General features: G+C 38.6%; 1 protein-coding gene and 1 long non-coding RNA gene across 10 annotated transcripts in view; one reads left to right on the top strand and one right to left on the bottom strand.

The window, feature by feature from the left end:
- GPBP1L1 (GC-rich promoter binding protein 1 like 1) overlaps window positions 1–17,204 on the top strand; it is a 31,982-nt gene that overhangs the window by 8,536 nt on the left and 6,242 nt on the right. For 8 of the 9 annotated variants that reach the window (XM_086902218.1, XM_086902223.1, XM_086902222.1 and 5 more), the window contains 7 exons: window positions 6,006–6,886; window positions 7,572–7,686; window positions 7,958–8,087; window positions 8,451–8,734; window positions 11,421–11,493; window positions 12,632–12,825; window positions 16,684–16,824. In XM_086902218.1, coding sequence (XP_086758344.1) covers window positions 7,627–7,686; window positions 7,958–8,087; window positions 8,451–8,734; window positions 11,421–11,493; window positions 12,632–12,825; window positions 16,684–16,824 — 882 coding nt within the window. In that variant the 5' untranslated portion in view covers window positions 6,006–6,886; window positions 7,572–7,626. Of the gene's footprint in view, window positions 1–747; window positions 895–4,234; window positions 4,310–6,005; window positions 6,887–7,571; window positions 7,687–7,957; window positions 8,088–8,450; window positions 8,735–11,420; window positions 11,494–12,631; window positions 12,826–16,683; window positions 16,825–17,204 lie in introns of those variants that run through there. The other variant, XM_086902226.1, reaches the window with a different exon arrangement.
- LOC147651715 (uncharacterized) lies at window positions 1,469–5,800 on the bottom strand. The gene is made up of 2 exons (XR_015290470.1): window positions 5,662–5,800; window positions 1,469–5,090 (listed from the first exon to the last, which is right to left on the bottom strand). It is a non-coding gene; the product is annotated as an uncharacterized LOC147651715 (long non-coding RNA).

Genomic DNA, 17,204 nt, shown 5'->3' with positions numbered 1-17,204 from the left:
GCCACACTTCTGGCATGTTTTCATCTTGGAATACAGATTTATATGGCAGTGTTCTGACTAGAATACAAAATAGTTTTGATGACTCTGCAAGATAGATTAATTTGCTTTAAACTTGAAAAACAAGGTGTTAATCTCAGTAATAGCTGTTTTTCACTAAAATGTTTAATATCTATATCTGGGAATATTTTAGTTTAGCATATGATTAACATTTTAATCCATCATTTAGTGTTCTAAAATGGGCTTATATTTCTGTAATTCTAGAAAACGTGTTATGAGTGATGCTTTGCATTTTTAGATAATAGATTTTTTTTTCAGCAGCCAGATGCTATTTAAACAATGATTTTTGTAGTATTTTTAATTAATAGGACAGTCCTTTATAATTGTGCAGCCATTTTGGAGGGCTGGCTGTAGGATATAATGGGAAAAAACAAGTAGTGATGATGTATCTGGGATATAGTTCTTCTGGTTCCTGATACCTCAGGTGTGTGAGCTCTACCAGTTGTACGTGCCATTCCGGAACATCTGCGTTTGTCCTCTCCAAAGGGAGCTGTTTTTCAGTTGTGCAGACAGGGTGAAGGTGTGTCTAGACAATTGTATTAATGGAACTGAAAGCAAAAGGAAAGTAAGTTTGTTTTGTAGATACTTTATGTAGGTGAACTGGAAACAAGTGATCTCAACTTGTGAAGATGTGGATCACCAGTTGTTATGACAACTGAATGAGTTATACTACACTTGTGTCTTTTACAGTGAGGCCTAATAATATCTGCAAACTGAAGCAGGATTTATAATTATGTTATAAATGGAATTCACTGGCACAGATTGCCCAGAGAAGTTGTGGATGCCCCATCACTGGAAATGAGCAACCTGGTCAAGTGGAAGGTGTCTCTGTCTGTGGTAGGGGGGCTGTAACTAGATGCTCTTTAAGTCTGTGTGCCCAAGTATGATTACCTTAATAAATTTATTATGATAGTTAGATCAAGCCATGTTCTGTTAGAGTTTTTTTTCAGGATAGTGAAATTTCATGTGAGGCTTTTTGATATCCTTAAGGAAATCAATAGCATGCTTTTGACTCTTCCCAAGTTGGACCCCAGGCTATGGTTCCCTGTTTCTGTGAATGTATTGGGTGAATTGGAGGTTATGAGAAAGAGATATTTTAGTGAATACATATAGTATTAATTCCTTATCATAAAGTAACATACACCTATTCAGTGGCACTACTCTGAAAAGTAGCTAAGTGGAAAGTGGTCTGTTTTGAATGTTTGGGCACATCTGCTTAATTAAATAATTTTAAAAGAGCTTCACAGAAAGAAAACTGATGAGGGAAGTAAATTCTGTTCTGCCTTCTGCATCCATTAAATTGTTCACTAATGCTTCTGAATGCTTTTGCAACCCAGCTGACATCTGATCTTTAGGAATATTACTGAAATCCTCATTGACTTTGCTGGTTAGAAAAGCAAATCTTTACTTCTTTAAAGTAAACATGTTTTATTTAGAGTAATAGATAGAAATGCAGTGAACTGAAATTGTGGCAGGGATAGACAGGTGTTGTCCTTATGACCTTTTACAGCTGCTATTAACTGGATTGATAAATGTGTAATGAAGGGTAAAAGTTTACTTTTATGCTGCTTTTCTGCTAGAGGCTCCATGTCTTTGTGATTTGCTGTTGCAGAAAAGGAGAAACTGAAGTAAAGACTGCAGCTCATAGGATTTTGGTAGACAGTGGTGCTGAAGGGACTCAGGGATGTTTGCAGGGTACAGTGAAGCAGAAAAAGCACCCAGTAAAACGTGTCCATTTCAGAAACATGCACTGAGTATGTGATGTGGACAAAGGTTGGAAGCCCTGGTTCCAGGTATTCCCAGAGAGGTGCTGTAACAGCACATCATGGCACAACAGGCAGTCTGGAACTTGGGTGAGACTGCTTCCCACTGCGTTTTTAGTCTCATAGGCCAAGGCAGGAGATAGAAGAGGAGGTAATACGAGAAATTCACCACTGCTAAGACTCATCTGTTCTGTTTCTTAGGACTTCTGAAATACCTTGATCCATTTCCAGTGAAAAATTTCATAGCTCAGTGGCTCTGATTATATTTAGCTTGTCTCTCTAGGCTCATGTTCTGGTCAATGTAGGTCTTTACATATTGAACATCTCCTTTGTTCCCACTGCTAGGTATATCTGAAAAGCTCAGCTTGAGAGTCAAAGCTTTAGAAACTCTGATTTAGAGATTAAGTCTGATCAAGTCTGTGTTAGGAGTAGAAATGAAAGTAAGCAGAAGGCTCAGAACAACCATGCAAACTGTGGTACAGCAACAACTTTATGGAAGGGATATTGGAGAATGGGGGTTTGTCTCTGACTGCAGATGTTTTTTACCGTGGTCTGTGTCTTTTTAAATTGAATGTGCTTGTATGTTCCTTCTGTTTTCATGCCAGTTTTTAATATTTGTTTAGACAAATATGCTATAGAATCTGGTATATAAAAGAGCACCTTTCAATTTTGTTTGACTCGGTGATAAATACCACTTCTACTTGCATATAAAATGACACAGTGAAGGATATTTAGTTGTGAAACTTAAGCACTTGCCAAGGGAAAAAAAATACTTTTGGAACAACAAAACCTTAAGAAAATAGGTTGCTATAAAGTAACAGTAAAGACATTTTTAATGTTACGTGTAAAAAGTGATAATATAAATTGTTAGCAGTTCTAATTAACCTTTAAAAATAAGTGGAACCCAGATGCTAATACAGAGTTCAGTTCTTTTTCATACTTAGATTACTTGCCAAATCCTTACTCATTTTGATGGGTGAAATAATATTTTGAGGTAGTTGACAGACAACCTTTTTTCCTACACCAAAGCTCATTAATGCACATTTCATTGTTCTGAAAGGAGATATGACTTTAGAGAACATTTCATTTAGTAATATGACTATTATTTTCTTTTTTCTATTCATATTACCAGAAATAATTCACATTTTAATTCACTGAAAAAGGAAAAAAGAATTAATAAGATTTGCATTGACAAGCACTTTTGTTTGCTTTTTCCTCTGGAACTGGGAGTGGCTACTGATGATCTTTGTCCTTGTGTTTTCCATAGTGAAACAGAGATCAGTTCGATTGAACTGCAATTGCAGTGTCAGAAGAACTGAGTAGTTGTCAAAGGTCATTTCAGTTCTGTGTAGTAACAGGGGCAAAAATATTAGTGTTAGATATTAAGAATGCACAGTTTTGCCACTGTATAAATGGTCCATACTCTTAAATCTTGAACAGTTAATGCTGTTTTGATGACGTTGTACCTAAACAATAGGGTAAAGCCTGATAAGGATGATTCGAGGTATTTAGAAGGCTTCCGTGGATACTCTTAGTTTGGAAGAGGCATGACTTGATGAGTCCATGTCTCTTGGGTAAAATCCTGAATGTCATGAAAAACTGAATAGAATGTGATTGGGCACTTTGGTAGCACAGGAAATACCCAGTTGAATTGAAGCTAGTACTTTTTAATAGCTACAAATTGACTTCTACATAAAGCACAAGTAAACTGCCCACTCTCATTTGGGAGGCAAAAATGTATAAATGTGTCTGAAAACAAAGCAACTGAACAGATTTGCATAGAACTTTGACTGGTATTGAACTGTAATATACTCTGGCTTAAAAGTCTGAGAAAGTATCCTGGAAGTCCTGATGCTGTTTGTTCATGGTCTTGTACTTTTTTTCTCAAGAATCTATTATAGGTTGCTGTTAGAGAGGGTAATGGAGAGACTTTGGGTCTTGCCCATTAGGATTTTGTGATGTTGTCAGTAGAGTGATGGGTTATGGAAGTGGTCTCAGGTAGGTTGCAGATGCACTGTTGGGCAGGATTTAGTGTGTGTGAGAAGGGGGCACGTGGGCTAATCCTGGAGACCAAAGGGTTTCAGTGCTGTTATAATTTACAGCACTTGATCTAACAAGGTTTTTGCTTTAGGGAAAAGTATTGCATTTTAATCTGGCATCTGTTGTTCTTTTTGTGCTGGGACATGCCCAGGAAGGCGATGACTGAGGAGTTGCATATGTCCCTACTGAATTTTGAAGTCAGGTCTAGGTGTTGTCCTAGACTGTCTACATGCATGTTAGGCTCTACTTAAGGAGCTGCCCTGGTCACCCATACTAACAGTGATATCAGAATAGCAGCTTAGGAGACTCACATCTCTGCAAGATCGTCTGTAAATTGGTGGTGAAGTTTCACAAAATGTTTCACCTTTGCTTAGACTGTGCTGAAATACAAATGGAAGACTCACAGCAACACAAACTGTTGATATGCTTTTCTCTTGCCTTTTCAAAAGGTACTGGGAACCTTTTTGGTGAATGAAACCTGGGTACTTCTGTGGCGTTTTTGTTTTGTGCTCAGATCTTGTTCTTACTTCAAAACTGCAGTTCTGTGGTATTAATTTATTTGGATACCTTAAATCCAGAGAACAGTTCTCTGTGGGGTTTTTTTAGGTCCATTTTTCATGTTGCTCTGAACCATTCTCAAGGTTCATTAAATCAATTTCTTATTTTTTTTTTAACTTCTATCAATAGTTTGACATAGCTTAATTGCTATACATTTCATTCTGAAAAGCATATTTATTCAGAAGGTAATGAATCTTGTTTAAATATAGTCAACTGCATTGACTTTGTCCCTGTTTTATCATCTACTTAGTGCTCAAACATTTGGTAGTAGACTTAGAAGGTCACAGCTGAAGGAGTTCTGTACCTGTACAGAGTTAAGCAGGATGGGAAGTCTGTTCTGTCTACAGCAGATGTTCCATTATGTCCATTATGCACACTGGAAAATTACCCTTTAATATAAAAACGGGGTCTTATAGATTACAACTTTAGTGGTTTGCAATGTGTGGCTCTCAATAGATCGTAGCGCAGGGTAGGGTGCTCAGAAAGTTCCCAGACCAATACTGTGTGTGGCCATGACCACTCTGCTTTTTCCTCATCTTGGCTGGTAGCTTATATGCATTGTGAGGCTGCTTGTTCTTATTTTGTCTGCAGAAATGTGATTGTGGCTTAGATCTTGGGTGCAGAAGTGTTTCCATCTTTCCAAACTCCTCTATACAACAGTAACATCCAATTCTAGAAAGAAAAAAAAAGCCAGAAAAATGAAGGGATTTATTAAAGGGGTGACCTAGAACATAAGAGGTGGAGATATTTTACTATTCCCCAGTGTGTGTTTATTTTGAGCCTTGATCAAAATCACCTTTAAAACTTTTTTTAAAGTCCACATGCTTAAGTAAGGAATGACATAACATACACAGTGAAAACCAGAACTGATCACAGAATGGAACCATATCCAAACAAAGAAAACAGACTCTGATAAACCAAACATAAAAGCATAATAAGGCATACCTAAAGGTATCCTGTGAACAGCTGATGGCGTCAGAACAGTAATAAAACTTCTCAGTTGTTTCAGGATCACTAAACTATCTATTTGCTACTGGTTAGGCAGGATGGTTCAAGAAAAAAGAGGTCATAGCAGAATAACTCGGGTTTTGGTGGTGATGGTGGTATTTTCCATGAAGAAGTTAATGAAATACCATTTGTATTGCTGTCATCATCCTCTTGAGAGGGAAGTCTAGCTGTCCTGGAACAGGAGAGGACTGATGTGGGCATGTAGAGATGAGGTATTTGGAATGGCCAGGCCTACCTGCAGCCCAGAGTCTCATTGTTTTAACAGCAGGTTTTAAAATTGCTATGAAGTGTGGAATCACTTTCATTAGGTGCATGCAGTTTCTCCAGTCTTCCCTTTGTTCTGATTGTTTTTGTTGCCCTTTTGTGGACTAAACCTGGGAAGAGATTATTTGAAAGTAAAAATTAGCTTTTTGGGGACTCTTTTTTAATTAGATTATTTCAGTTGTTTTGATCAGAGATCAAATAGCTTTTGGCAATTGCACTATAGTTGTTCAGTTTCCCTTTCTGCTCTTCTCTTTAGTCATACTTTGTCACGTTTGTGCCACTTGTATTGATGGAGTTGTGTTTGGTTTTTTACAGTGACGACAGTTCCTGTCTCACCTCTTTGATGGAAGAGGACTATGACCCAGAAGTGAACTCTTCACTGTAGAACAAGAAGCTCTTGTGGATTAATTGTGTCCCTTTAAAAGCAGCACCCAGTCTACAAAAAATAGAGTAGAAGAGATTATTTTTGGACCTGGCTTTTTTTGTTCATGTGACCTATGTTTCAGCATGTAAATGGTGAAAAACAGGGAGAACATTTGTGCCTGCTTCTGAGCTTTATATCAAGTAGTGCTTAGCTCTGTGGAGCATTAGCCAAGTTACGTGAAGACTAGAGTATATCCTAACATTCATTTTTTAAAATATTTTACCTTTTTTTAGCAGATATATGTGATAAAAATGAACTTTATATTTTAAGAGCACTTGGGCAGATGCTTCTTGTTTAGATCTCAGCATTTAGGGCAAACATTTTTATGTAACATCTTTTTTTCCAGAGTGTTTAGGTTGATCTGCTGCAGATCATGAACTGTCCAGCAGCCTTGAGTGTATCTGTTCAATATTAACCATGATGTTGCTCTGAATGTTGTCATGCAGACTCAAACCTTTTTGTAATGTAAAGGCTGATTTCTGTACTACCACGACCAGAGGAAATTTAATGAGGTGAACGTGGGCGTGGCTTTTTTAAATATAAATTACCTTCTTAGGTATCTTTTTTTTGTAGTGAGAGTGCAAAGAGAGGGTAAAATGAGCAGCTGAGGGGGTGAAGGGCACAGTTGGCACGAAGTGCGGCCTCTCGTGCTCTGCTTCGAGACGCACTATTGCCTCAAGGCTGGCCTTCCAGAATTCTGGAGAAGGAAGGAAACCGGAGGTCACTGAAGCACAGAAACTGAGGACATTGGACTGCAGAGGCCAAACTCAGGGTAATTGATCATATATATTTACTGCTTTACTTATACTGTACTGACCTGTTTCTAGATAAATTAAAGCTGAAAAATAAAGCAAAGTGGTAAATTGGAGAACCTTCCACAAAAAAGGTGGAATTCAATTATATGGAGCAATACTGAAATATTCATCATTTTGAGCAGTAAAAATTGCTATGATATGTTGGAAAGAATATAGGGATGCAGGAGCTGACATATGGTTGTCTTTCAGGTCTCTGATCTGCTTTGAATGTCTCTTAATATCACCAGTTGATCTTATTTGATTTACAGCCTCTGGAATAAAGCATGCAGTGGTCACTCCTTTGCAGACTATGAGACAATGAGCAATGAAGGAATTTACCCCAAATTCTGTATTGTCTTGATTTTCACATCTGCCCTGTATGGCTTTTCTATGCCATTGGTTGTTTTCTTCCCCCTCCACACCCATTCTGTCATGAACCTCATGGGTGTGTTAATTGTAAACAGGAAGTAACTGGGAATGTTGATGTTCTTACCTGTTTCAATCAGAGGAACAAAGTCAGCAGGAGAAGACAAATGCTCAAGTATAATACAAAAAACTTCAGCACTTTTCCCCTCCTGTTTGTATAGGCCAAACTTGGAGAGATAAATTGTATTATTATTTCAGTTTGGATGAGATGACAGGGAATGTTCTTTTCATTTACAGAGCCTGGCCATGAGGTTTGATGCCTCATTTTATTGAAGGGAGACACTGGACCTAAATGGCGCAGCATGACTTTGTTCCTGCCTGGCTTAACTTTTCAACACCACAGTCAACCAAGGTAACAGTAATACAGATTAGCTCCTTTCACAGCTCTGACCATGGGTAAGATCAGGGTATTGGGTTCTGTGTGAGACAGGGGTATTTGTGGTCGCATTCAGACTCGTCAGCGCTGTTGGCTAATCAATGCAGTTATGGATGCTGCATTGAAAACTCATACAGGAATATGGGATTTAGTGGTTTTTTCAATTAGCCAAATGTCACTGCTGGGCTGACAGGCTCCTGGAGAGTCCAGATGAGTGCTTCATTACATGACTTTTTACTTTCTGCAGTCTCCTGCAGCCACCTTTGAGAAACATGGAGAGCATCTTCCACGGGGAGAGGGCCGCTTTGGTGTGAGCCGCAGGAGACACAACTCTTCCGATGGATTTTTCAATAATGGGCCTCTCCGAACTGCAGGAGGTGAGTAAGAAGGATCAGAATGCAGCCTGAGAGCAAACATTTTGAAATAGTCTATGCAGAATTAAGAATTCAGCAGAATAGAAACATTTTCCCAAACTGCACGTTTTCAAAACATCCTATGAAAAAGTTGTACTACTCTCCTGTGCAGTGTGCTCAGGCCTTAAGAGGTTTTCATAGTAGCTATATGTGCATTGTGTAGCTTGATTTGTTTTCTGATATAATCACACAGTATTTAATAAGTTCAGCTCAGTAGTTACTTAGTAAACACTGGCCGAACAACAAGAAAATCAACCTGAGTTATTTCCAGTATTCTGCATACTGTGTTGATTTTTTTTATTTGCATCCTTATCTCCTTTTGTTTAGACTGCTGGCATCAGCCATCCCTTCTCCGCCATGATTCTGTAGATTCTGGTGTTTCTAAAGGAGCTCATGTTGGGCTTTCTGGCAGTCAGCCTGGCTGGCATGGTCCCTCACGGGGCCATGATGGTGTGAGCCAGCGTGGAGGAGGAGGAACTGGAGTTCATCGCCACTGGAATGGCAACTTCCATTCTCGGAAAAGTTCCGCCTTTCAAGAAAAGCTGCCTGTTGAATCCAGGGAGGAGAAGAAGGAAGATAAAGAGCATTTGCAGTTTGAGGAGGAAGACTTTGTAAGTGTGTAGCTTCTCACTAGAAGCGGAAGGTGTGAGAAATGGCTTTTCAGATCTCATTTGTATTAGCATTGATAGATGGTGAGGATCTAGAGTTGCATTCCACTCAGTGTCTGAGACACAACAAATTTAACAAAATTATTCCAGCACTGATAGAATGCTGAATGGTACGCAGAGCCCTCAGGACTTGAAGACCTCTTGGATTATGGGGTTTGGCTCATATGTTTTGCCAAATGGTTATGAACTGAAGGCATTTTAACATTCAGGCCAGGTCTTCAGTGAAACCTATAAGGTGACAGAGGAAGAGTAGTTGTATTAACTTCGTGGCTTTGCTTACAAAGCCTTTTTTTTTGCTCCTAGAAATACACTTGTTCAGCTTCTCCTTAGTCTGCCTGCTTCAGTCTTCCTGTTTCCTTCACTCTGATATGTTGGTGTTTGTGATAACCTTCCCAAGCTGGTTCATGACAAGCTCAGACCTTTGCAACCATCTGCCTTGAATCTTCTGGAACACTATTATCAAAGATGTTTTCCTCTCTCTCTCTCTGTTAATCTGTAGATCAGGTTCTCTTGAGCCATTTTTCCATCAACATCTCCAGTTTACCAACTTTGTTCTTATTCAGCATTTTGATTCATGTGGTATTATCAGTATGATAGTCTCTTACATCCTGGCTCTATTTTTACTGGAATATCTTTAGTTTCTCAAACTTTATCAAACAGTGCTTGGACTTAGAACTTTCATCTTTACCATGTTCCTTAATGGTAATGCTTTGAGAGATGCACACCTTTTCTGCTTTGTCTTTTCAATTTATTTCTATTTCTCCTGACCTCTGAAGAGTGTTATATTATCAGACCATGTGTTTTTCTTTCTGCATCTATTTCTTGGCATCTCTAGGCTTTTCTTGACCAGTGTAATGAGGAGAATATCCTCTGTAAGGTTCTGGTAACTCTATCCTTTCCCCTAATGCAATTCCTCTGTCTTCATCCTCAGTGCTAAAGCCTTTGCTGCCTCTTGTAATGAGAGGTTCTGGTGATACTTTGCACACTCAGGTGTATCATCATCATGAGGTTTTTGCTATTTTATTCAGCATTCAGCATTTGTCTCTGGAAGACTGTTCACAGCTGAAATTGTTGTGGCAGTTTGATGGCTTCTGCTCAGGAATTTACGAGTCAGAGTGAAATACATGAATACCCACAGCTGCTTCAAGCCAAAATCCAGAGCCTACACTTAAATTGCCACAGGAGGCAGTTTGATTTAAGCTGCTGGCGTTTTTTCAGTGAAGGGCCTGGGAAGTGATTGCATGCTTTTGTTCAGCTGCTGGTGCTTGGAGCAGGAGCCTGCATCATAGGGTGGTTAACGGCTAGAGAGTGGGGATAAAGCTTGTGTGTGGATTTCTTCTACCTGATTTCTCAAGAATACTGTAATTCAGGCTTTTTTTGACTGTCAGAAGTCTGTAGAAATCTAGAAATATTGCAATGATTGCAGCTATGCGATCTCTTGTTGTCTATCTTGGTCTAAATCTTTCTTCCACATACTTAATTCTCTTCTTCAGTGCCTTGATGAGTGCCTTCCCCAACTACATGGCTGTTTCTTCTCTTAATTACTTCCCTCAAGATGATTATACCACACACGGGCTAGCAGCAAGCTCTGTTTAGTAACTCCTGTACTGTCTTTGCCAAAGTGGTGAAACTGATGTATGTAGTGTGTAGCTGTTAGGCCTGTGTGGCTGACAACACTTTTGCTGAAAGGTGTGCAAAGCAGGTTGTTAGACTAAGTGTGAGCACCCCTGCTATAAAACTGACCTGTAGCTAAAATGAAGCACTTTTAACAGGAGTTTCTGGAGGCTGAGGTTGAAATTTATGCTATGGTGTGACATTTTTTCCTTACTCTTACTGAACAAAAATACCTACTATTTCAGATGCTCACTATTAGAGAGTTACGCTGTCACCATAGTAACTTGCATACGAGGAATTCATTAAAAGGAGGAAAGAGATGGCTGTATTTTGAACTGAGGTTATTTGGGACAGGGAAGAGGAATAGCTAATCAGAAACACTTGTCATTGAATGCTTAGATTTTCTTCACTTCACTTTGAGCTTGGACATGTCTGTAGTTGTTCCACCAAGTTGAATTCTGAAACTGAATACCTCGTAAATCTGCAGAGAGCACCAAGTCTGTGTGCACTCTTGTCCTAAAAAGTGGACTCTGAGGTTCGATACAAATTTAAATGTAGTGCTTTTTTGCCAGTAAATATATTCCTTTATATTATGAATCTAGTACTGGAATTTTTTTAATTGGCTCATGCATAATTATTGTATTAAAATGTTCATTAAATTAGGATAGAGTCTTCATATACTGATATGTGGATTCTGTTTTATTTTTTGAGCTGCTGATCAAATACCTAATTTTTTTATACGTGTACTGGTCAGTAGAATCTGCTTAATTATAGTAGAAGACTAGAAGAGTTAGCCTGAACCCTCTGGTAGTTCCATTGGTAATACAGCAGAAACCAGGGAGAAGGCAAACATGATTTTTATATGTCATGTGGCAAGGCATTCTCTTCCACTTCAGGTGCTGTTCAGAGAAATCTACCTATACCCTGGGTTCCTGGAAACAAAATGTTAATACTGATTATTTTTTTTTGTCATATGTGATATAACAGTATATTCATTTACATTGTCTTTTTACAGCCATCTTTGAATCCAGAAGCTGGACGACAAAACAACCAGAACAAACCTTTAGGGACACCTTCTGGAGTATGGGGTAGGTAAAAGTCACTGTACACAATGCTGATGATGGAGCAGAAAGTTGTAACCAGTGTTTGAATGCTGGATTTTTCACTCAAAAATATTTTAAAGATTTAAACAAAGCAGACAATTTGCTGCTTTCTGTCCTTTGTTGTTTTCCTCCCATAATCTTATCTAATCTTTTGGTCTTTTTGTCTATTTGAAACTGTGCTTGTCTTCTCATACAAAAACAGCCAGTGGCAGTAATGTCACTGTTGTGTTCACTTCCTGTCGTGTTGCAGTTACAATTTCACACAGACATCACTTGAAGGGCAAAGCAGATTGGAGTGAACTAGACATTAGTTCCTTACTTGGGATCTTCATTGGGGAAATACAGGCAAAGCTGTCATAGTTCTGTGTTTTGAGTTTAATTGATTTTTTAAACTCAGAACAGCCTTGGTTTTGATCCTGATGTAGTCTACTATCTGTGCATAGATTAGATGTACTGAACCTATGCCTTTTTAAAAAAAGTGAAACAAGGTACCAGTTCTAGCAGTTAAACACAGATTTGTTTATATGTAGTTGGGTTAGATACTGCAAATAGTACAAATGCAAAAGATTCTTGCAATACTGTTGGGTTGTATTCTTTTTGCATGTTTGTCAGGTAGCAGTTCTGCTCAAAACCTAGCGACACCATTTATGGGGCTTTGATCTGTTTATACTATTAGTATTTTTTAAATTGTTATGCTCCTGGAAATGTGCTGATTTGGTGTAAGAAATTTTAATTGTGCTTGTTTGTAAAAATGTGTCTTTTGAGGTATAAGTTATGTAAAAAATTTTTTCATGTGTTAGTGAACTAACAAAGCTGAGCCATGGTTGCTCAAAAAAATGCTCATACCTGTTCTGATTTCTGTAGAATGGTGCGAGGCTGTTAACTGATGCCACTGTAGGTTTTTCCTTTCAGCATCAAGGGAGCTGTTGTGTTTAGATTAGGAAAGATTGTATTTAGATATCCACATCCAGTATCTTCTCTCAGAGTTGAAATGAAAGAGCAGCTGATGGTCTCAGAATCAGATATGCTGTGTCCAAGATGGAGAGGGAGGAACTGAAGCAGTGTACTGAACCTGTTCTGAAACTGAACATCTATTTCAGAATCTCTTGTTTTGTTTTTACAGAAAACCCCCCTAGTGCCAAGCAACCTACCAAGATGCTGGTCATCAAAAAGGTTTCAAAAGAGGATCCTTCTGCCGCCTTCTCAGCTGCATTTACATCACCTGTTTCTCACCTGGCAAATGGCAACAAAGCCACAACCATTGTCCCAAGTGTCTACAAAAATCTGGTTCCTAAACCTGCAGCTCCTCCTTCCAAGGTACAGAGGGTTCCAACCAAATTAATGAACTGCAGATCAAAGGACTCAATGCCCCAACAAGTAGCAGGAGTTGGAATCCAGTAGATTCTAGGCAGTGGCTTTTACAGTAGAGGTCTATTTACTACTAAAGTTGTTCTCTGTTAAAATGCCTTTCAGTTTGTCCATAAGGAGAACTAACCTGTGACTACACTGTGGTTTATTTGAATGGGTGTGTCCTCATGCATTAGACAAATCCTTATCTTAATAAGACAAAATGAGCACTGCTGGAGAGGTGGAATGTGTGTTGCTATGTGCTTGAACTGTTCACATGACTACCTTGAAAAATCTTTATTGGGTTACAATACTTTGATGTGTCCAGAACAATTGAGGCTGAGATCAGATTAGATTGCAACATCCTGCAATTCAGGTGTAATTTAGTTGAGCCTTAAAAACAATCTGGAAAAGCCATGGGGTTTGTGCTATAGTTTTTACTGAAGAAAATACAATAGTGCTAAAGAAAAAAAAAAAATTCCTTAGTTCTAGGTTTAATCTTGCCTATTTCTCCAGAGAACCAACATGTATAGATGGCCTTTGACATTTTGAATAATTGATAGTGAAAGTATTTTAAAATGTAAAAAAAAAAAAAGTTAGCTAGGTTATTCTTTAAAGAGATGTCCAAATACTTTGAGTTCTAAAATATATTAATCACTAATGCTGGCTGCAACATTCCAACAAAATCTTCCCTATGATTACAGTAGATAGCTCTTACACACTTCAAAGATAAAAGCAAAATAAGAGACTCACAGCTTCTTTTCATAAGAAGGCAAGTTTAGAGCTTCTTTCCCTTTTGTAATTTTTTGTTCATTCAGGTTAAATTCTGCCAGCTACAGAAAAAATTGTAGTGGTTAAAACAATTATCAAATAATCTTGTCTAAACACTTAATTTGACAGCTGATCTACTTCTTGGTAAGATGGGATAAATTGACCCAGTAGAAAGGTTATTTATAAGGAGTTTTTCATTCCACACACAGTTTTCAGTTCTTGTTTAGAGTAGGTAAACAAAATGCAGCTTCTAATGAGTAGAGAGCCTCCCGTGGCTTTTATTTTTGCTTTTACAGCTTGATTGATACATATGTAGATATAGTCTGACCTGGGTTTAGTGTGGATGTCTTGTGTGTTCTTTGAAACAAAAGGCCAGAGGTACAGTTTCTGACCAGACTGTTAGATTGTCTCTGGCTTCAAAGTAAACAGAATTTCAGTGAACCATAATGCATACAGCTTGTCTGTGTAACTGGCTGTTGTATGCAAAGATCATTTCTGAGGTCTGAAAGTTAATGCTGTACCAATGCATGTACCAATGTAGAGGCTGAGAGATGAAAATGCACTTCTGAAAGTTAAGGTAATGTGTATCATTACTGCAGGTGATGATATACCTGTTGCTTGACAGTGCAGAATGTGGGCATAAAAATCTGCTTAGCTAATGTAGCACCTTTAGAAGCAGCTACAAGTGCAATAGTAATTGCACAGCAAGTTGCTCCTTGCAGCTCGCTGTGCAATTACTGTTGCATTTGTTGTAGCTGCTTCTGAAGCCCATGGACAGAGGTTTTTCATTAATTCAGTCAAGGAGAGCTGCTCTTGAAGCTTCTCCTAACCAAGTTCTGAAATTAGACTATGTAGGTTTTGATTCTTCAGATAAAAAGAATACATTATTCAGTGCTCACACTTGGAATAAAATGACTATGATCTGAAGGTTCAGCATCTATTAAAAATAGTGGTAGGGTTTTTATTTAGCTTGCTTTACATGTTATTTAGTTCATTTGCATTCCAGATTGTTTATCTGTATTTAAATCAGAGATTATGGTAATATGTAGTTGTACCTGTCTAAATTTCTTTTAAGTTTTTACTTCACTGAGTCCAGTAGGCCTGGATTACCCCTTGATTTATACTTGAAATATTGCAGTACTGGTAACAAAGGAAATGTTCTTTGGCTATTGGAAAATGTAATAATTTTTGATATGTAGCCCAAGAGATCAGTCACATTAAGCAGGCTATAAATATGTACTTAGTGATTTAGCTGCTGATTTCTAAGTGTTTACTTACTGAGGTGGTGATTACTGGGGAAGTGTGATATTCTTCGGTGGTGGGGGTTGCAGTGGGAAAAATTATCTGCTGATGTCATCAACAGTGCTTTTGTTAATGAATGGTGACCATTAGCAATACCAAAAGGTGGGCTATCAGCATATCCTTAGCCAGAAAAGCTGTGTGCATTGATGTCTTTTTAAAGTCACAGCCTTAAAGCAGCTGTGGGTAGGATGCATTAGCCTGGAGACTTCTAGAAGTTACCCAGGAATTGTAGTGCATAAAGTAGTAGAGGTGTCAAAACATTGCTTCCCACGAAGTCAGCAGTATTGGAAAGGTGTCACAGGAAAACTGAATGAAAAATGCTTTTGTTAAGCTCCGAGCAGTTCAGAAAGGAAGAGAACTGGTGGCAGTGAAACAAGTGTGTTCTTTCTGGCTGATGGAGATGGCTGATAGTTCACAGTCAAGCAATCCGTGAAGGTCACACTCAGCCACCCAGGGAAAGCAATAGGGGTCTGTCTTTGGACCTCTCTGAGCTGCGAGCTGCCCCTTTGTGGAAGGCTGGAGAACAGCACTGGGCAGCTGAGAGCTGGAAATGGAACAGTGCAACCCTGGAGCTGTGAAGAGAAACTTTTTGTCAGTCATACTGCACCCTAATTTTAGTACAGGCAATAAATATTGTGCAGATCAGGATATTTCTGAGGTTTGAAGGGGATGTTTTTAATGTGTGCTATGAATGCCATGGAATCTATTTGATAGGGTGGGATGCTCATTTTTAAGAGTGGAAGAGTAAATCTGATGGCCTCTCCATGCAATGTATTTTTTTAAAAAATTGGTAGAAGAACCTAGTGCACAGTGACAGCATACTGAAATAATGCCTCTGTTCTCATTGCTGGCAGATTGCAAGATCTGTTGCATCCCAGATTTAACTGAATCTCATTTGTGCATGAATTATTTTACTAGAGACATGAAGCTAGCTTCAGAAATCCAGTGGGTCAAAGGAAGAACCTGTATGTTACAATGTTCTGAGTGTCTTGCCCAGTGCTACTTGGTACAAGTTTCCTCTTAGGATTGTTTTTGTATAAACTCTCACTTCACAGTGTTTGTCCCTGACTGATAAGAGAGCTTCAAGAACAACATTCCAAGTAACAAGAACTTATCTTGAAGTCTTTGCTCTTCAGCCAAATGGCCAGTGTATTCAAAGGGATACTGCAGAGAGTATCCAGGGCAAAACAGCAAGTGATCCTGCACTGTAATAAAGTGGCTGCTTTTGCTTCTTTTTCTTGTTATTGTTGCTGATTTGGTGCAATGATGGACACTTTCAGAGTCCTAGGAAATAAATAATTTTCATTCTCACTCTGAACAAAACTATTGCATGATGATCTTCCTCACACAGGAAAACTTCCTGTCAAGTGATTGTAGTATGCAGTGTTCCCCTAAGAAATGTCATTTTAATTGGGATTTTTTTTTATTTCCCATCTGTGGGTACCTCTAAGATGAATTGCATTACACGGTGGTGATTCCAGTTAATGAAGGGCAGTGCTGGATTTTCTCTGTGAGCTCTTAATGGTATTTTACTGAAGGGTGGTGCCCATGAACCAGAATTGTGTGTGATTTGGGGAAAACAGAAGATGCCAAGGGAAAAACGATGGGTGTTGAAATAAACCTATTGACATTGTTCATGAAAAGTGAAGAAAATCCATACAGCATAATGTTGTTTATTTATTTCAATACTTGCAAGCAACACCTTCTCATGCCTTACCATTTACTGCCCTGTATTTTGTGTTTTCTTCAATACAGCCAAGCCCATGGAAAGCCAACAGAAGTGAACATAAACCAGGCTCGCTGTCCTCCACCCGTGACTCTGCCTTTACCAGTCCAGTGTCTGTAACCAAACCAGCGGTACTGGCAAGTGGCTCAGTCCTCACCTCTCCCAAAGAGGTAAGGGTTGGGATAAGGGATAAGTGGGAGATTTTTTTTTGAAGCATAAACATAAGGCTCTCTCTGCATGTGGTACCTACCTTTGCATCCTTGAGGGATGACTCACTTGTACATTCTTAGCACATTCTGCCACATCTAAAAGAAATAGAAATGGGGTTTATCTGGCTGTAAAACCATTGGTGTTTGTTCAGCTGTATTAGAATTTTCTTCCAGTAAAATAAGTACTAATGCTTTAAATGGTGTTGTGTAATAAGACATATGTCAGCTTGGTGTTATGGGAGTGCAGATGCCAAGAACTGATATGAAGAGGTAGGCAGATTGATTCCCATGATGTTTTTCAGTATAGGAAAGGAAGGGGAAGGAAGGTGATCTGCCTAATT

The sequence above is a fragment of the Cyanistes caeruleus genome, chromosome 9 (genome assembly GCF_971803275.1).
Source record: "Cyanistes caeruleus chromosome 9, bCyaCae1.hap1.1, whole genome shotgun sequence".
Taxonomy (NCBI): domain Eukaryota; kingdom Metazoa; phylum Chordata; class Aves; order Passeriformes; family Paridae; genus Cyanistes; species Cyanistes caeruleus.
This window is presented reverse-complemented; position numbering and strand designations above follow the sequence as displayed.